Genomic DNA, 14,657 nt, shown 5'->3' with positions numbered 1-14,657 from the left:
TCCACATGAGTGAAATCACAGGGTATTTGTCTTTGGTCCATCAGTGTTGTCACAGACGGCAACATTTCGTTCTGTTTTATGGCCGAGTCACATGATGCTGTATAAATATACCACATCTTCTTCATCACTTCATCTTCCCTGCCGTGACCATTGTGAGTAATGCTGCAATAAACGTAGGGGTGCATGTATCTTTTTGAATTAGTGTCTCCATTTTCTTCAGGTGAATACCCAGAAGTGGAACTGCTGGACCATTTCTTGAGGAACCTCCATATTGTTTTCCAGAACTTACAGTCCCACCAACAGTGCAGGAGGGTTCCCTTCTCTCCACATCGTCACCAACACTTGATATTTCTGGTCCTTTTTTTTTTTTTTATTTTTTTTATTTAAGATTTTGTCTTTAAGTAAGCGCTACACCCAATGTGGGGCTCAAACTTAAAACCCTGAGATCAAGAGTCGCATGCTCTACTGACTGAGCCAGCCAGGCACCCAGATATTTCTTGTCCTTTTGATACTAGCCATCCTGACAAGTATGAAGCAATAGATCTAATTGTGGTTTTGATTTGCATTCCCTGACGATGAGTGGTGTTGAGCATCTTTTCATGTGTCTGTTGGCCATCTGGATGTCTTCTTTGGAAAAAATGTCTATTCGGGTCTAGAGGACCTCTTTTTTTTTAATGTTAGAGTGTGTGTGTAAGTGGGGGAGAGGGACAGAGGGACAGACGGAGAGAATCCTAGTCAGGCTCCATGCTCAGCATGGAGTCCGTCCTGGGGCTCGAGCCCATGACCCTGGGAACATGACCTGAGCTGAAATCAAGAGTGGAACGTTCATCCGACTGAGCCACCCAGAGGACCTCTTAAAATGCAAATATTTCTGGGGTGCCTGGGTGGCTCAGTCGGTTAAGCATCCGATTCTGGATTTTGGCTCTGGTCATGATCTCAGGGTCACGATCTCACGGTCTTGAGGTGGAGCCCCACGTCAGGCTCCACGCTAGGCATGGAGCCTGCTTAAAGACTTTTCTCTCTCTCTAAAAAAAAAAAAAAAAAAAACAAATACCCTGAGTAGCCTCAATTCTCTATCAATGAACACCTAACCCGTAATTAACACCCCAGCAGAAAAGGGGGAAGAAAGGCAGATTAGTAAATTTCCCTCAAGAGGAAGAGCCTGTTTCATCCTTGCTTTATTAAGCTTTCACATACATGATTTTCCACGTCCCAGAAAGCCAGAGAAGAGAGTAGAGCCACACTTTACACAGCAGGAAACTAAGGCTCAGAGAGGTTCAAGAACTTACCCCAGGCCACAGGGATCGCTGAGTGGCCACCAACTAGAGCCTAGTTCTCCTGACTCCCCCTGCTGCCAGGCTGCATGAACATGATGATTCCACGGTTCGCTGATCCAGACAACCGTCACTAGTAACAACTTCTCCCATTCAGCCTTCTCATAGTCCCTGACAAATTCAACCCCAACCACCCCTGACCTCTCCCCTCACTGAAAGAAGGTATAAAGATACAAAATAGTTTTGAACAGCTGATCTGATGCTTTGAAGAATCTGTCAGTTAAAAGGGGCTACAAGACGATAGGGCCCAAGAGAAAATTCCACTGGACAAGACTACCGTAAAGAATCTGAAAATTATCCAATCTTGTTAACAAAAATTCACTTATATCAGTTGACTACATCTGACTGGAAAGGCTGAAAGTTCCCCTCATTTTTCCTCAGGCATCGGGAAACCTAGCCAACCCTATCTGCCACTGATGTCTTAGTTTTTCACTTTCCATATGGCCAATTACTTTTGTGTCACATAGTTCTTACATACCTGCGTGCGTGTCATTAGCAAGACGGTAAATGGGAAAACTCCCTGAGAAACTGGAAGCGTTATATACATGCAGGCAGGAACACAGGAAGAAATGCTAACGCCATGATCTGTTGAGAGCCCAGTCGATAAAGATACCTAGTATTTCCCAACAGAGTATCTCATTGCATTTCATTATCAAACAATGAGCCAACATTTTCAAATGTTCAAACGCTCGATTTTTTTCAACAGTCATTTTCCCAGGTAAAATTTAGACGCAACCCAAGACAAAATTCCCACTTCGAAGTGAGGTTAGAATTCAGTTTATTCTTGGCTCCGGTTCAAAGTGTTCACTTTGCCTCATCAATGCGATACCTTCCAGAAAACTTACCTTATCCTGTTTGTTGTCAAAATGACTAAAATACCGTAAGGTGCAATTCGGGCTGGCTCCCTCAGGAGGGTCCCATGTCCAGATGACCGTGCAGAGGTTTTCAACAGAAACGCTCAAATTTGTCACAGGCGGCTGAGTTTCTGTTCAAATGAAGCACAAGGAGTACATTTATCAGCACTGGCCAGGGTTTTTAGTGGGTCATTGATCCATTCCTCCAAGTCCTAGAGGCCAAGAATAGGATGCCTGAGAGAACAACAGCTCCCGGGTATCGAGCCAGGCCCCGTTCTAAGTCCTGTCCACATACTAATGCACCGAATCCTCACGACCGCCTTACGAGACGGGGACGAGGAGCCTCATCTTGAAGATGAAGTGACCGAGGTCAAGGACACTGAGTCACTTGCCCCATGTCCCCTAGCTCGTCAATGGCAGAGCTGGGATACAACCCAGGAAGTGTGGCTCCGGGGCCACGTTCTTAACTACTTGCTTTAGTGTGGACACAGGGAAGAGTGCAGCCTGAAATTTCTGTTTTCCTCCCGCAGGCATTCGGGGCTCCCTCTGCTCGGGATCTACAGCTCACTCAGTGCAGACACGTCAATCTCGGCAGCTCCGCGGGTGGGTCTCAGCAGCGTGTCTTTAATCGTGCTTGCTAACGTGACCCGGGAACTGTTTTTATAACTTTTCCAAAGAAGTACTGAGAAAGATTTAACAGTGCCTGTCATTCCTCTGAGGTCTGACACTAAACAGCTGGGACTGTAGCTCTGACTAATCTGAAGAGGGAAGAAGAAAGGGAAACTGAACCAGTATCTTAAAAATGTGTTTCATTTGGAGAAAACCCACCACTGCCTCCACCAAATACTTAGTGACTCTATCGTTTTGGACCCAGCTCTATCACCAGGGAAAAGAGTTTTAAAGCTTCTGCCAAAAACAGGGAAAGACATAGAGTGGGGGAAAGGAAACACCATTTCAAACTCTGCCGAGAGCTTCTGAGACCAGGACTACCAAGATCACCCCCGGGGAACCGGATGACAGAACCTCTCTTCTACCTTCGCCACTTTTCTATAAATTGAAAATTATTCCAAAATAAAGTTCATTAAACTCATTAAAGAAAAAACAATCCCGGGGTGTGTGGATGGCTCAGTCAGTTAAGCGTCTAGCTTCAGCTCAGGTCATGATCTCCCGGTTTGTGGGTTCGAGCCCCGCATCGGGCTCCGCTCCGCACTGGTGGTGAAGAGTCTGCGTGGGATTCTCTCTCTCTCTCCCTCTCTCTCTCTCTCTCTCTCTCTCTCTGCCCCTTCTCCACTTGCACTCGCATGCGTTCTCTCTCTCACACACACAAAATAAAATAAACCTTTAAAAAATAATAAAACAAATAAATAAATAAATCCTCCCAAATTGCCCCAAGTTGCAAACTCAGTCCTTATTGATTGCTTACGGGATACCGTTGGCTTTAATTTACCAATCCACAGAGCTCTATTTTATACTCTATGCCAACACACTGGAGTGCACTGGGCCTCTTACATAATCCGTAAATACTTTATGCCATTACCTTCCTCTTCAACTGAACAAAAGATTCCTTTGGTCCCCAAACATCAGCCCCACAGGCACTACGTAGCTGGCATTTCCCCAAAGGCTCTGGACTCTGGATATTCATTCCCTTTCCCGACTCTTCTACCATCAGTGTTTCCCGCAAGGGTGACCAAAAGGCCCAAGTGTGGGGACGCGCAGCCCGCGGCAGGACCAGCGGAGGCAGAAAATTCCCACTGCACTGAGTTAAAACCCAGCTAGCGTCCAGAAGCATCGACGGCTCAGGCAACAGTGCTGGCGTCAGGATTCTAAGCAACTACGGACGAATACAGCGGTTTCATTTTGGCCTTTCTAACGCCACATCAGCACCCGTGAAGACAAATCATTTGTCAGCTCTAGAGCCTCTAATAAGAACTTCGTTCCTCCCGAAGACTACGATCTACTCTAGGCTTATCTGCCATATTCCACACTTTCCAGAAACACCCGGCAGCAAACTTCCTGACGCCCTACCTTCCTACTCCCACACAAACATTAAAGCCCCGATAATAAAAAATATTACCTATTTATGGTAATGTAATAAATCACACCTCAATTTTCAAGGCAATTTAAGACCTTTTAGAATCTATTTTTGGGGGTGCCTGGGTGGCTCAGTTGGTTAAGCACCCGACTCTTGGTTTTGGCTCAGGTCATGATCTTGTGGTTTTGTGGGTTCGAGCCCCGCATCAGGCTCTGCACTGGCAGCACGGACCCTGCTGGGGATTCTCTGTCTCCCTCTCTCTCTGCCTCTACCCCACTCGTGCTGTCTCTCTCGAAATAAATCAATAAACTTTTTAAAAAATCTGTTTTTTAACCTCAGTATTTTAATAGAACAATAGCTTGCACTATTTCCAATCTCTCAGATGGGTTTATTTTTCCCCCCATCTGTTAAGTGTCCTTTAGTCAAATCTTCTAATTGGTTTGCATTTTAGGCTACTTGTGGCTACCTGCCATCCCTTTTTTTTCTCCCTAATGGTTCCTTCCATTTCTCTTGAGGTTTTTCCACTTCCTATACTTTAAAAATACACACACACACACACACACACACACACACACACACACTCTCAGTCATCCTGAAACTTAAAATACAATCTCCGAACATTTAAATATATATGGATACATGTGTATGTAGGTATAACACACGGAGATATGTACGTAAATAACTGGTGACTGTACTTCTCGTACAGATCTCTAATAGCTCCTCATACGTAAGACATGATATAATTTCAGTACAGCGTAGGATTATGAGCATGGACTCTGGAGCCAGACTGCCTGAGTTCCCATCCCAGCTCTGCTGCAGACTGGCTGGCAAGTTCCTTAACCTCTCTGTGCTCCAGGTTTCTCACCTACAGCATGAGGATGATCAAGAATGACCTATCACAAAAGGGCGATTTTGAGGATGAAATGAGTTACTACAGATAAAATGCTCAGAACGGAGGCTGGCACAGAGCAAGTGCTATATAAACGTTAGCAATCTACTTGCTCTCTTTTTGAAGAAACAAAACAGTTCTAAACATGTGCTTGGGGGGGCGCCTGGGTGGCTCAGTTGGTTAAGTGTCCGACTCTTGATTTCAGCTCAGGTCATGATCCCGGGGTCGTGGGATCGAGCCCCGCGGGCTCCGCAATGAACGTGGAGCCTGCTTAAGATTCATTCTCCTTCCCTGTGGCCCTCTCCCCCCACTCATGCTCTCTCTCTCTCTCTAAAATAAATAAAATAATAAAATAAAATAAAATAAAATAAAATAAAATAAAATAAAATAAAATAAAATAAAACAAAATAAAATAAAATAAAATAGCTGCTTTGGGGGGCGCCTGGATGGCTCACCCGGTTAAGCATCTCACTTCGGCTCAGGTCATGATCTCGTGGTTCATGAGTTGGAGCCCCGCGTCAGGCTCTGTGCTGACAGCTCAGAGCCTGGAGCCTGCTTCAGATGCCGTGTCTCCCTCTCTCTCTCTGCCCCTTCCCTGCTCACACTCTGTCTCTCTCTTTCAAAAATGATTAAACTTAAAAAAAAAAAATAGTTGCTTTGGCTGTCTGTGAAAGGGATACGTGCCCACCGCCTGTAAGACAGAACGGGCATTTAATTCCAACCGTTTCTCAGAGGTTGATCACTGGCTTCAGAAAGGGGAATGGGAAGGAGGGACTCAAGTAGCTACCCCCAACTAAACTTCAACCCTCAAGAGAGTCTGTACGGTCACCTCGCACAAGATTCCATTCTACTTAGAAACTGAGACGGTCAATGCTCTAATAGGGCATGTTGCTTAGATAATAGTTTTTGCTCTCTCCTATTCAATCACAGGAGATGGCAGAGGCCTGCATATTTCGGGAAAAGTTAAGGAAATCACAACAGTCATATATGAGTCACCGCCTCCTTCCCTTACATCTACTCAGTCATCAACGTCTGTCCATTTTCTCTTGCAACATCTCTTTTAATCATCCCAATCATACCAATGTGCTCTTCTGGGCCTGCGAGACAGGCTGATACCAGTAAGTCATGGCCCTGGACAGGAGGCATTCACCACGCATCTTTCTTTCTTTCTTTTTGTTTAAATCTTATTTCTTTATTTTGAGAGAGAGAGAGAGACAGAGACAGAGAGAGAGAGAGAGCGCATGAGCAGGGGAGGAGCAGAGAGAAGGAGAGAGCAAATCCCGAGCAGGCTTCGTGCTGTCAGCACAGAGCCCGACACGGGGCTCGAACTTGCAAACCGTGAGATCATGACCTGAGCCGAAATCAAGAGTCAGACGCTTAACCGACTGAACCACACGGGCGCCCCCACAACACATCTTTCTGGTGGACAACTTCAACCCTAGAGTCCTGCACAGCTTTACGCTCCAGCGAGTCCTGTCACCCGGTCAAGTCTCCCTGCTTGCTTCTCCTCTGGTGTCATTTCCCTCACGCTGTGCCCCACTCCAGGCCTTCATGGGCAAATGAAACTCTTCTGCCTGGACTGACTTTGCCAACACACCCTCCTGCCAAGCCGAGCACCGTCTCACCCTCATTTCTGGGTCTCGTCTCTGGCTATTCTGCCCTGACTGGGAAGAACTTCTGCACCTACTCAAATTCCACCCATCCTGAAGGTCTAGCTCAAGTTTTACCTCTTCCCCACAACTACCGGTCCTCACAGCTTCCCCTCTTCGGAACGCCTACAGTGCTTATTATTTGGACCACACGGTCTGGTCTGGCAATTAGAAAGCGAGTCTCCAATATACGATCAATCACTTCAAAACAAATGACCTGTCCATCTGTTCATGGGTCCCAACCAATCCTACCTGCTACTCTGGGAGGTGGCCAGCTCCTCTCCCAGCCAAGGACTCCCCCTCCCTTCTACAGAGGGAGGCAATGAATACAGGGGTCAGGGCATGACCTCTGGAGTCAGGCTGCCCAGATTGGACGCCTAGCTCCACTCTACCACCCACAAGGCTTGGAGCAAGACTCTTAGCCTCACTGTGCCCAGCTACCTTATATCCAAAATGGGACTAACGGCAGCACCTGTAGGATAGGTTTTGTGTAAAGATTAAATGAAACAACACAAATGGAAGACTCAGAACGCTGCCTGGCATAAAGAATATTAAACACTATATAAATGCTAGTTGTTGTTATTAAGACATGCCACCATGTGGACTATCAGACTAAGCAGACTAAATTAAGCTTGTAACCTAATCATTTTATGAACACAGAAGATTAGAGCTGGAAGAGCCCTTAGAACTTACAGGCGAGGCACCTGGGTGGCTCAGTTGGTTGAGCGTCCAACTCTTTAAAAAAAAATTTTTTTTAATGTTTATTTATTCTTGAGAGAGACAGAGACAGAGTGTGAGCAGGGGTGGGACAGAGAGAGAGGGAGACACAGAATCCAATGCAGGCTCCAGGCTCTGAGCTGCCAGCACAGAGCCCGACGCGGGGCTCAAACCCACAAACCATGAGATCATGGCCTGAGCCGAAGTCAGATGCTTAACTGACTGAGCCCCCCAGGCACCCTGAGCGTCTGACTCTTGATACTGGCCCAGGCTGCGATCTCATGGTTCGTGCGATTGAGCCCTGTGTCGAGCTCTGGGTTAACAGCACGGAGCTTGCTTGGGATTCTCTCTCTCTTTCTCTCTCTCTCTCTCTCTCTCTCTCTCTCTCTCTCTCTCTCTCGACCCCACCCCCGCACTCTCTGTCTCTCTCTCAAAATAAATAAACATTAAAAAAAAAAAAAAAAAAAAAAGAACTTACAGATGAGAAAACTGCCACACAAGAAAAGGGAAATGATGAACCCAGAGTCCCACAGCTGGGAAATGTCAGACCACTAAAACTCAAGTCCCCTGCTTCTTTTTTTCTTCACCGTATCTCATTGAAATTTTATCAATATTTCTTTTTTCTTTTTTTTAAAGTCATCTCTATACCCAGCATGGGGCTTGAACTCACAACCCTGAGATCAAGAGTCACATGCTCCACTCATGGAGCCCAGCCAGAGGCCCCGCAATTTTATCAATATTTCTAATGGGAAAAAACTTTCTGTATTCTAAGTAACCAAAGTTACCAAAGAACTGCTGAGACAAAACCGATTAAGTTGGGGGTTGCCGGTATTGCCTAGAAGGCCAGCTGTTGTTTCAGGTGCGTGTGGGAGGCCGCAGGAGGCAGGGTGTTGGAGCAGGACCATGAACACCAGGAGACTAAGGAGACAGGTGACCCTAAATAAGTCCCTTGCCTTCTCTGGATTTCATTTCCCCACAGGATATGGGAATCCGATGTTCCCAACTGAACTACACTCCACGGTTGTCCGCTAACCTACAGAGCTCGGCTCAGTGCTAAACAAGGCAGACGCTTGAATAATTATTAACCGAAAACTTCCAACCTGCCTCCGGCCTCCACTTTCAATGCCACCTTTTCAAGTAAGGCCTTCCCACTTCACCCTGTTTATAATGGCAAACCCCTTCTCCGCTTCGTTTTTCTTCATTGTACTCAGCGCCGTCCCACACACCTGATATGTGACTTTTCCCTCCTCTCTGACTCTGCCAAGAGCCTAGAAGCTGTACAGGGCAGGGGCTGGCTCGGTCTATTTCGCTCACCGCTGCATCCGCAGCCCCGAGAACCCTGGCACGGAGCTGAGTGCATACGTCTTGTTGACTGAATCAATAAGGGGCATCAAGATTTCCTAATCAACGTTTCAACTTGGGTTTCAAAGCACAACACACCGATGGAAATGCAATCAGCAAATTGTGGGTGTTTGTGTCAATATGGTAATAAGACCTCTCCTGATGTGGAGCTACTGTGGTCACCCAACGCGCCCAGAAGGCCGCTCAAGCCAGGAGCTGTCCGTGAAAAAGTCATCAGCCCCCAACTTTTCACAGTGTAACTCCGCCGGGCCGATTAACGAAAAGTTGCCACACGGGGTGAGGGCGACATGTGACCCCTCTGTAGTATCTCTGCAACTCGTCTGTAAGCCGACAATCGTTTCCAAACGTAAAGGTTAGTAAAGAAAACAAAAAGGCATCCACCCGGATGCTGCTCCCGGTTTCCCAACGGATTTCTCGAACGCCGGAGGAGGCGGGGGCCCTCGCGTCTTTTTTCTACGAGGACCGGGGTCTCCAGGAGTTCCCTTCAACTCCCACCGCCTCACTCACAAGGAGCCCCGGCGCGACCCCGACTCGCCCCGGCCTCGGTCGCCGTCCGCGCGGCTTCCTGGCCCCTCATCCCCTCCCGGACGACCTCGCGGGTCCTGACCCGCCGCCCTCCGACGCCGCGGGCATGTTTCCGTCCGGCGCCCGGGCGCCGGGCTCTTCCCGACGGCGCGAGGGAAGTACGGCGGCGAGTCGTCGTCCTGCCCCGCCGCCGCCGCCGCCGCCACCGCCACCGCCTGCGACCCGGGAACGCCCCGTCGCTCCCGGGTCCCCAACCTCAAACCGGGCGCCGGAGGCTGCGGTCGCCGGGCGTCGTGAGGACCGCCCCCCTCCCCCACCCCCCGGCGCCCTCCCTCGCCGCAGCCCTCGACCCCTGTCCGCCGCGACCCCAGCCGCCCCCTCGGCCGCCGCCCCGGGCCCGCGGCCGCACTCACCGGTGGGCGCGGCGCCCCCGCCGCCGCCGCCGCCGCCGGCGCAGAGCAGCAGCGCCCACAGCCCGCAGAGCCGCGCCGGCCGCTCCATGCAGCCCCTCTCCTCGGAGCCCGGCCGGGCTGCGGGCTCCGGCAGTCTCCGCCTCCTTCGCTCCCTCTCCCACTTCCCGGCTCCGCCGCCCTGGAGGCTGGGGGCCGGCGCAGACCGGAAAGGCCGCCCCGCCCACCCGCCGCAGGTAACCCGAGCCGCGAGCCGCAGGCGCGGGCGGAGGGGGCGGGGCGCCGGGGCCCCCGCGCCTCCCGCGCCTCCCGCGCCTCGCGCCGCACCTGGCCCCGCCGCCGCCCCGCGCCCCCCCGCCCCCCACCCACCCCGGAGCCCCGGCTCGGCTCGGGCCGCGCTGAACTTCCTCGACCGCGTCGCGGCCCGGCCCGGGCGCCCGCCGGTCCCGCCCTCCGCCCTCCGCGCGCGGGAGGCAGCCCCGGCCGGCGTCGCCGCTTCGTGCGGACGTGCGGGGCCTGGGTCGTGGCGGGGTCGGGACGAGGGCCACCTACGGGAAGCAGCCTCGGCCCGGGAGTCGGGAGGCGCGGCTGCCAATCGTCGGCCTCTGAGCCCTAGTTTCCTAAACTCTGACTCCAGGTTTAGTAATCCCAACCCCACCTCCCACGGTGGACTGGGCTCCAAGTGCACAGCGGGGACTTCGCAGGGGCGTGCTTGGTGAATAGGCCGAAAGGTGTATTGGGAAGCTGGTAACGCATAACGTGGCGTCGGGGTTGGGGGAGAGCAAAAGTTTTCATGTGAAGGACAGTGCCATACTATGTACAGTTCTTGCATTTTAAAAGCGCACATGCAACTTTCTACATAATTCTTTCTTACCGGTTTAGGCCGAAGGACACACACTGGATACAGAAAGTGGGTGACTATGAAGGCCAATGAGGCTGGGGATGGAGGAAAATGGGAACCCTTGTTACTTTCCTATTGCTGCTGTAACAAATTACCATAAATTTAGTGACTTAGCACAGTTTTATTAGCGTTCTGGAAGTCAGAAGTCTCACCGGGCCAAACTCAAGGCGTGAGCAGAGCTGTGTTCCTTCTGGGGGTTCCGAGAGAGATTCCGGTTTAAAAATTTTTTTTTAATGTTTATTTATTTTTGAGAGAGAGAGAGAGAGAGAGAGAGAGACCCCGACAAAGCCGAGCAGGGGAAGGGCAGAGAGAGAGGGAGACACAGAATCCGATGCAGGCTCCAGGCTCTGAGCTGTCAGCACAGAGCTGGATGCGGGCTCGAACGCACAGATGGAGAGATCACGACTGAGCCACCCGGGCACCCTGAGAGATTCTGTTTTTAGCTTCTAGAGACTTCCCAGTTTCCTTGGTTTGTTGCTGCACCACTCAGGCCACTGCTTTCCTTGTCTCCTCTCCTCTGATTCTGACCCTCCTGCCTCGTTTTTTCATTTATAAAAACCCTTGTGATTAGATTGGACCTACCAGATCATCCCTGATAATCTCCCCGTCTGAAAATCCTTTATATAATCACATCTACAAAGTCACTTTTGCCTTATAAGGTAACACAGTCACAGTTGCCTGGGACTGGGGCATGGTCATCTTTGGGGAGGGGCATTGTTCTCTCACCACCACCCTCCAAAAGGGTCGCATCTGGATGGATGATGAGACCTACTAACCTAGGCGTACATTCTGGTTGAATTAAGCCAAGGTTGAATTAAGCCAATGTATGCACCTGAGATCTGTTGCAAGAAATACATAGCAATAACAATGCTGATAACACACCTAGTCTAGACCCTACCCAAAAGGCATGGGGATATTTTAACGTATCTGAAACAAAGGCCTTACTCTTAGATTTGTGGCCCTCGAGTTCCATAAATATTTACTGGCCTTTCAGGCCCTGTGGTAGCCACTAATTAAAAACAGGCCCTGCCAACGAAGAGCTGCAACCGGTGTAGGGGGGGCTATCGTAAAGGCAAAAGCAAGGAACTGTGGGACACAAAGAAGGGGTCGCCCTCTGGGAGAGAAGAGACAAAGGAGGCTTCCAGAAGGCAGGCCTGCCGGCACAGAATCTTGCAATTCTAAGTCTTGCGCTCAAGGTTCAGAATAAGTCCTTGTGTTATTGAACGACATAATGTTTAGGAAAACACTTTGTAAACCATCGAAGCTGGTAGAACGGAGAGATATTACCGTTGTTTCTAAATCCCCCTGCAAATAGGACAGCCACTCTCTAACCTAAGACCCCCCCCCATCACCACACACATGCGCTTGTTGACATTTGCTATAAACATTATACAATAAGTTTATAATAACATTTCCAAAGTGATTATGTCATCTGCCTTTTAAGAAGTCTCCACTTGGAACTGGAACCCCTGGACACTGGCTTCGTGCCACCGTGGGCACTGTCTGGCATAGTTTGAGTGCTTAATGAAATGAGCAGTAATGGCAGCAAATGATTAGAAAAATAAGGGTCACAATTTGTCATTAGCCTCCAGAAACGTCCCTGTGACTTAAACATTGTGAGGCAAGAGACAAAGAAAGGGCAGTGGTGTGGCCATAATGGTACTGGCCTGCTGACCACAAATACGAGTGTTCTAGCCAATTCTACTTCCTCTCTACCCTAAACTTGAAGCAATGTTTTTTTTTTTAAATGGTTTTGGGGGGCGCCTGGGTGACTCAGTCGGTTAAGCATCCGCCTCTTGGTTTCAGCTCAGGTTATGGTCTCACGGTTTGTGGGTTCGAGCCCTGCATCAGGTTCTGTGCTCACAGTGCGGGGCCTGCTTGGGATTCTCTGCCTCCCTCTCTCTCTGCCCCTCTCCCACTGTCTCTCTCTTTCAAAATAAATAAACATTAAAAAACATTTAAAAAAATGTTTTGGGGCGCCTGGGTGGCTCAGTCCGTTGAGCCTCTGACTTCAGCTCAGGTCATGACCTCACGGTTCATGGGTTCGAGCCCCTTGTCAGGCTCTGCTGACAGCTGAGAGCCTGCAGCCTGCTTCAGATTCTGTGTCTCCCTCTTCTCTGCCCCTCCCCCGCTCACGCTCAGTCTCTCAAAAATAAACTTAAAAAAATTTTTTTAATGTTTTGAAGGGGGTGGTGAGGCTTAGGAATGTTGTTTCTTCAACATCAATGTTTTATTTGTAATTTCTGTGTACTTTTGCTCAAAAAGCATCTTAGACTGAATTAGGCCACTGCTCTGCTCTGCAGGAGGATGAGGACAAGATGAGGACTTTTCAGGAACTGCCACAAACAGCTCTTATTTGGGCTTTGTGTAATCAAAGTCATAATGAGTCAACGTCACGTTTAGCTCTAGTCCTTAATTCTTTGAGCCCTGATGATTCGGCTAATCACCTTTCTTTTCGCCTTGGCCTGACGTGACTGGAGTTCTGGGCTGATCTATGTACCTCGGCCTCTCCAGCTGGCTTTTGGGGTCTTTGCCCTTTTCCCTAAGGCTTTCCCCTTTTTTTGTAAGCGGAGTCAGAAAAGGGCACAGGCTAGGAAATATCTGGGGGAAAGAATGATGTTCCTCTTGCCACGGTCAGGTCTCCTTCCAACCCGTTAGAAACGGCCTCCTGAGTTTCTAAAGGACACAGACACTAGCATACATACCAAGGGCTTAGCTACGAATTCTGGCCCCTTAGTAAAAAACTCACAAAAGGTCTTCCACCTTCTATCAGGCGAAACCCCAACAGATGCTCACAGCCACTGCAGGGCACAGAAAAAAAGGAAATAGCAAACAGGGAACCTCCCTTCTTCTGACATTAGTGTGCCGGTTCCCAATCAAGGTTGGTTTTTCCTCCCCAGGGGACGATTGGCAATGTCTGGAGATATTTTTGGTGGTCACGCCTTGGGCTGGGGTGGGGGGGGAAGGGGGGGGCGTGCTATGGGCGTCTAGTGGGTAGAGGTGAGGGATGCTGCTGAACATCCCTGCCATGCAGGGGACCATCCGCCCCCCCCCCACCAAAAAAAAAAAAAAAAAAAGAATTATCCAGTTCGAAATGACAATAGTACCAAAGTCGAGAAATCCTGAGCTGGCAGACTCTTTGTTTCTTTTGTTCTTGGCTCCTATCCACCCATTGTCCTCATGCCCACCACCAATTAGTGAGAGATTAATGCTAAAAGTACTTGTCCTTGATACCTCCCTTTCCTGTATCTAGTGCTTGTGGTTTTCCCGCCCTGCCTCCAGCCGTGCAGTCGCTGATCTCACAAAACATCTCTCGGGTCTATTCTCCTCCTTCCTCCCTCCACTGTTCTCATCAGGTCCTTATTGCGTCTCCCTTGTGCTATTGCAAGGGTCTGCAAATCTCCCCTCTGCGAGCCAGATCTTCCCAGTGTGCGAATCTGATCATTTCACCACAGAGAACGTAAAGATGAAAGTGACATGGTCAGTGTCGTGCTCTCAACGTCGGGGTTTCATCGACTTGAAGGTTCTCGCTCTTCGGCAAGTCGTTTCCTTTTTAAATTTTGGTTTTGAGAGAGAGAGAGATGGCAAAAGTGAGCGAGGGACAGAGAGAGAATCCCACGAGGGGCAGACGGGGGTGGGAGGCGGAGTGGGGGTAGGGAAGCAGGGCTCACCCAGGCCTCGTATTTTACCAGAAGCAGGGCTCGAGCTCACCCAAAGCGAGGATCGAGCTCACGAACGGTGAGATCGTGACCTGAGCCGAATCAGACACTTAATGACCCAGCTACCCAGGCGCCCAGTAAGTGTTTCTCTTCTACAGGTTTGGTGAAGCTCACCCAAGAGAGTGCTTGTTTGCACAAGGGGCCTGTGACAGGATCCTTTGGGTTTTAGCCTGAGGCAGAGAGGTGTGGTGCTGGGACGTCTGCCTGGGTCAAAGTCCCGAAGCCCATCCACGTCCGGGTCTCCAAACTTTACAGTGGCTATTAA

The 14,657-nt window shown here is 49.7% G+C and overlaps 1 protein-coding gene across 1 annotated transcript in view; it reads right to left on the bottom strand.

The window, feature by feature from the left end:
- Positions 1 to 9,982, bottom strand: part of IL13RA1 (interleukin 13 receptor subunit alpha 1) — a 59,601-nt gene extending 49,619 nt beyond the window's left edge. Inside the window, exons 1-2 of the mRNA XM_023248883.2 lie at positions 9,776 to 9,982; positions 2,180 to 2,319 (exon numbers count right to left, since the gene is read on the bottom strand). Of these exons, the coding sequence (XP_023104651.1) occupies positions 2,180 to 2,319; positions 9,776 to 9,863 (228 nt within the window). The 5' untranslated portion in view covers positions 9,864 to 9,982. The remainder of the gene's footprint in view (positions 1 to 2,179; positions 2,320 to 9,775) is intronic.
- Positions 9,983 to 14,657: the final 4,675 nt, after the last annotated feature.

This window comes from Felis catus, chromosome X, assembly GCF_018350175.1.
Source record: "Felis catus isolate Fca126 chromosome X, F.catus_Fca126_mat1.0, whole genome shotgun sequence".
NCBI classification, from domain to species: domain Eukaryota; kingdom Metazoa; phylum Chordata; class Mammalia; order Carnivora; family Felidae; genus Felis; species Felis catus.
This window is presented reverse-complemented; position numbering and strand designations above follow the sequence as displayed.